This window comes from Saimiri boliviensis, chromosome 2 (genome assembly GCF_048565385.1).
Source record: "Saimiri boliviensis isolate mSaiBol1 chromosome 2, mSaiBol1.pri, whole genome shotgun sequence".
Classification (NCBI taxonomy): domain Eukaryota; kingdom Metazoa; phylum Chordata; class Mammalia; order Primates; family Cebidae; genus Saimiri; species Saimiri boliviensis.
In genome coordinates, this window is record NC_133450.1 from 71,299,171 (window position 1) to 71,305,170 (window position 6,000).

A 6,000-nucleotide genomic window follows, 5' to 3' on the forward strand; every position below is an offset into this window, starting at 1 on the left:
GGCAGGTTGCAGGTGGGGAGACAGTGGCTTTGATTTGATAATTGATGAAGCTGTGTAATGAATACATGGGGATCTGTTATGCAGTGCTCTAATTTTGTGTATGTTTGGAATTTTCCATTATAAAACATTAAAAGATTTATCTCTGTATGTTTTAGTACTAAAGAAGGCTTGTGATTTAATCTAATTAATATGATAATGATCTACCTAAAATTTAGGATAATGAAATTATTGCTCAGCTGTATAGACTTAATTGTATAATTTACAGTGTTAGAAAATAATAAATTTACTGCTGCTTCTGTGTATAAAGTGAAGTTGACATATTCTCCCACTTGGGGGTGCTCCAATACTAGTTAATATTACAGCTGTTAGTGTTGTGATAAGTGAATACAGTTTAGCAGCAGCTTAATCATTATGATAGGTGATTCTTAGAGGAACAATTTTAAAAACTATTTGAAATTACTTAAGAGTTTAAAAAATATTGTTAAAATATACCTATTTGAAAATAACTATAACTGTTGAACAAATAATGTGAAAGTAAGTCATATTTACCTTCCATTTTTTCAACAGTATAGGGTTGTTTTTTTAAAAAAATTTGTAATACTTTTCTTCTTATGATAAGGTTTCTTAGGGAGTAAAGCAATAGAAAATACATCTCATTGTTAAATTGTGGTGCTTTGAACAATGTTGTGTTCTTTGCTTTCATTCTCAGAAAACATCCAGTACAGACCTTTCTGATATCCCTGCTCTCCCTGCAAATCCTATTCCTGTTATCAAGAATTCAATAAAACTGAGATTGAATCGGTAAAAACAACCTCAGGGGTCCATAAACAATATCTGCCAACTCAACCTGTTGTCTTCAAATGCTAAAAAAAGGAGAATGGAGGGTACAAGACTAGACATGACTGAAATGGATTTGGGTTTTTTTGGTGACCTCCCTTACTGGGCTAATCAGCACTTGATCGGAAGTCCAGGTTAGTATGTGAAGCCAGGAGTACTATTATTATTGTGTTAGCAACAGTTGCATTAACTATTTCAAAAATTACTGCCTTTAAAAAAACCTCAAGCTATATTTGTATCCATAATTGACATCTGGATTGGGTTTATGTTTGATGCATTGTTTGGAAAATTTGCAATACAAACTGGCATAAAAATTACTTATTCTGATGATGCACTTTTATGTATTTTTTATTAGAAAGTAGAAATAATTTTAGATTTTCAGCTTGATGGATTTTCAGTTTTTCCTGAGGAATTTTCTTTACCATTAGTCTTCAAATTGGATACCATTGTGCAGTGGTGTACTGTTATACTTCAGAGAAAGGATAAGAGTACATCTAGTTCAGTTCCTGTGAGGTAGCTGTAACCCTTAAAAATGGAACATCAACTCTAGGGTACATTTGACACTGAAAGAATAATTAGGAAATAACTTGGTTTTGATGGGGTCATGATTAAGAAATGATATATTGGTTTTATTTATGGAATTGTTTTATAGTGCATACAAATCAGCGACCAGCCAGCAAATATTTTTCTTTGAGCTTATGAAAGCTCTGTATTGTTTTGCCTTCAATCTGTTGTCTTCAAAACAAACAAAAAGCTTCTTGCTCCTTTCCCTCCCCACTTTTCTTCCTTTTTCTTTTTCCTTGTATGCACAAGGTAGGACTTACTTCATAAGAAACAAAATGCCAGTATTTTCTTAAGCCATGATGTAAAACCAGTGACCCTGTGGCCACATGGCACAGAACACTAAATTTTGGTCCCATGGCTGAAATTTGAGGGTGACTAAAAAGTAATGCCTGTGAAACATGATATCTATCTGAGATGGCCATTTGATCTCTAAATAAGAGGAATTTTGTACACTCCACAGAACTCTTATCTGTAGTAAAATTGATTTTCAGTTTTAAATGTGGGCAAAAAGGCAATTTCTCCAAGATTTTAAAACAAATTCTTATTTTTAAATTGTTTACCAAAATTTGTCAGTACATTTTACATGTAGAAACATTTTAAAAATCATTTCTAGCAAGCACTTGACATCTAGTCAGCTCTCTACTCCTTTGTTTTGTTTTATTAAAAGATAAAGAACTCCTTTCTTTGAATAAAATAATTTCTCATAATTAAGCAGCAGAACATCTATCTTTACAAAGTATGAGGGATGCCAGATGTTGATAAACTTAGTTACTCTTTCTTAATCTGGACAAAGTAAACTTAACAGATTTTTCTGATGAGCATGTTTTATGAATCCTCCATTGTGCTCCATTCTATCACATGTGCATTTTTCATGTTAAACTGCAATTACTTAAACTCTTCCCCTATCCTTCTAAATTAATTTTCCGAAGTTGGAGTGTAGTCTTTTCCCCCTTAGGCTATGCATTAATCGAAGCTTTCTTTTCACCATGACTTTATAATGTCTAGTATACAATATTTCTACTTCCCACATCTTTGCTTTACACAGTCACCTTGCCCTTCCTCCCACCACCTAAGAAAAAAGATGGTCATACTAACAGGTGAAGTGTTCAAGGTGTCTGTGTGTTTTGTGTAGCTTCAGAGTTAGATTGAAATTACCAGGCACAGATTTAGTCTTGTCATTTTGTTTACACATTGGAAAAAACAATTCAGTTTATTAAACGTTTCATGTAACTGCACCCAAGTTTTGCCAAGCTGGAAACTTGGACCTTTTCTGTGTAGTGACTTTTTAATTATAGTTTTCATAACCTGGAGATCAGACTGTTGCTTTCGCATGATGTATGTAGTGTCTCATGACTGGAGTTTGCTTTGTTTTATAGTATCTGTACTCCTTGTATTTTTCAAGAGCTATTTTGTAAACAGATGATGTATTTCTCCATTGAAAACACAATAAAAAAAAAACAGCACAATCTCACAGTTGGCTGATTTCTTTTGACTACTACTTTTGTTGTTGTTGTTGTTTTTTTTTTTTTTTTAGTAATTTAATTCATTCTCTCATAAGTTTATAGTATGGTTCTCAGAATTTGCAAAATAATTTGGTTACATTAGAAAAGATTTGTTTCTGGTTAACTATTGGCAGCAGCCTAGTATTTATATCTCAGATAATAATTACGTGTTTGTTTTTCATATAATTGACCTTTAGGAACGAAAACATTAATACAGTTACTATTAAGTCACAATTCACTTTTAGCTGTTCCGTCCTTTAAAGTATTCTGTGTCTGTAGACACTATACGTTATCTATTTATTCTATGCCGGTAGACAGTGTACTGTCCTTTTCAAAGGATTTATCACTTTAATGTCAGCAGATGGCACTGTTAAACAACAGTGAATTTAGAATTACAGACCACAACCAGCCAGGATCCTGTGTTTCTTATTTTACTAAATGCAAATCAGATATTGCTTTTCTTAACCTCCCAGATGCTCAGCATTGAATACTTAACTCATGGTTTAGGAGTCAGCTGCTCTCTGTATTTGTGATGGTCAGCTCTTCTATGGTTATCTTGTGTTTTGAGTGGAGGGATGGACCTCTTTATGTCAAAGCCATTATTCTGAAGGACATGTAATTGTTCATATATCATTCCTAAAATTCTGTTTAAAAATCGTTTAATACCTTCCCTATATGTAAAATTGGGCATGTGGCTGCATTGTGGGATAGCTTTTTAGTAAAAGCAAAATTTAACTTCTGGGACTATTCCATAAAAGGGAAAATGTAGGAATTACCCTTCTCTCCCTTGTTAACACTAAAATAATTGAACTGGCTGCACTTCTTCTACTCTGATAGACACCTAGATGCAGGACTGAATTATCACAGTTTCTGAGTTTTATCATCCACATGCCCTCTTGACATTTTCATGCCTCTTGCTAAGTTAGTAAAATTGTAATGGAAAGTTGTGCTTTGTGGCTGTGGGTATGTTCTAGAATAAAGTTTTTATTTTTCTAATTCACACCTGTTTTTTCACCATACCGAAAAATGTTTTAGAGCTCTGCATAATACTAATTCTGGCTGCATTCAAGATAACAATAAATGGTCAGTAGCTCCAAGTCATAATTGATATATGAACAGATAAATCATTAATATATACAAACTTGTAGACTGAGGCCTCAATACGGTTAGTGCACTTAAACAAAATGACAAAATTGTTTACCTGAAGCAGCACTGAGCAATCCTTTGGGTATACTTTTAGCTATTTTTATTCTAATAAAAATGATTAGTACAAGGAAAATTAGTTGTTTTTTTACCCTGAAATGTATGTTTGGTTTTCTCCACATTGTTTTGCTTGTTAGCAAACCAACATCATAAATGGATGCTGTCTTCACTCAGACCTGAATTTGGTAAATGAAATATTGTGTCCTGTAATAAATGACCCTCAGTCATATAGAAACAAGTGGTCTGTTTAATTCTAATTTCTATTTCTCACATTTGTGGAATCAATTCATTCTTCCTTTGTCATCAATTTAAAAATTCTTGTTAAATTTTATATATCTTTTATTGGCACCAAATAAGGAAGATGGCCTCAATATTTCTGAGCCGTGTATTTCAGAAGTGATTGTACTTCATTCTAGAAGTGATTTCATGTACTTGGGAAATGATTTCAACTTTTCCTCCTTGGGGAGCATCACCACAGCCAATCACACCACCCAAGGGTTCTGTTGAAAGGGATGGAATTTTAAGTCCATTTTTTTCTTTCTTCTTCCCTTCCCGATTTATAGGCCTTTCCTTAAAAGGGTAGAATTAATACTGTGCTTAGGTTAACACTTCAGAAACTCTATACATTTGTGTGAAAGGTTGTGATTTTAGTTATTGTGCTTTTTTTCTGCAATTATCTTTTAATATTTTTTCTATTTTAATCTAGCTAAGAGTCATACCTACAAAGGGCACAGTTTGTTGAATGTATAGAATTTACTGTTTAAAATGTTAACTTTCAAAATATTCATACTTTAATATGATGTAAATAAGACAGTGCCATCATTTTTTCCTCTGGTTTGGGTATCTTTAAATTCCGATAAGTTGGGAAACGTATCTGTTCAAGTAAACAACAGAAGAGTGAGCGATCGAGAGACTGTGTGTGTGTGTGTGTGTGTGTGTGTGTGTGTGAATCAAAGCATTATTTTTTTTGCTTTGACATTTCTAAGGTACAGAATAATGCTTTGTGCCACCAGCTTAAGAGTTTTTGTTGCCGGGCGCGGTGGCTCAAGCCTGTAATCCCAGCACTATGGGAGGCTGAGGTGGGTGGATCACGAGGTCAAGAGATCGAGACCATCCTGGTGAACATGGTGAAACCCCATCTCTACTAAAAATACAAAAAATTAGCTGGGCATGGTGGTGCCTCAGCTACTCAGGAGGCTGAGGCAGGAGAATTGCCTGAACCCAGGAGGCGGAGGTTGCGGTGAGCCGAGATCGCGCTATTGCACTCCAGCCTGGGTAACGAGCGAAACTCCGTCTCAAAAAAAAAAAAAAAAAGTTTTTGTTACATGTTGTTTTTTATTTTTTAATGGCGAGAATGGATTTCTGCTAAACCCTCTACACTCCCTCTCACTGGGTTGCAGAATTGACTAGGGAAAAGCCCAGGGGTGAGCTGGTTGTGTTTTACATTTTGGAATAAATAGAATCTGGAATGCAGAGAGCTGATTCACCCTGGGCTTGAACTTGGCACTGCTGACTTGGTCTAAGCAGAGTTCCCTTCTCACCTGAGTACGGATATCACAGAGTTAAGACATACCACAGCAAAATGCAAAATCTTTTAACAGTATAAATTCAGTTATGTATTATCAGTTTTAAAATTATTTTATAGCGTTTTCTTCAGTAGTCATTGGATAATACTTTTTTTGTCACTTTGGTTTTCAAACAGGTCAATAGGTTTGTTATGGTAAGTTTTAATCTTGGGGTGGTTTTAATGTTATTAGTAGTTAAATGATAAAGTCTCACCTATTTTAATTACCACATATCACTATTTGGAACTGTGTAGACAGACAGTATCTTCATTTCTTACATAACTTGGATGGCTTTTATTAGTGATACGGTTATGACCCGATTTTTAAAA

General features: G+C 34.3%; 1 protein-coding gene across 7 annotated transcripts in view; it reads left to right on the top strand.

Moving 5' to 3' along the window:
• The window catches only part of PAPOLA (poly(A) polymerase alpha), a 67,334-nt gene extending 64,460 nt beyond the window's left edge, over positions 1–2,874 (top strand). For all 7 annotated transcript variants that reach the window (XM_039468789.2, XM_074393576.1, XM_039468791.2 and 4 more), the window contains one exon: positions 710–2,874. In XM_039468789.2, the coding sequence (XP_039324723.1) occupies positions 710–805 (96 nt within the window). In that variant the 3' untranslated portion in view covers positions 806–2,874. The remainder of the gene's footprint in view (positions 1–709) is intronic.
• Positions 2,875–6,000: the final 3,126 nt, after the last annotated feature.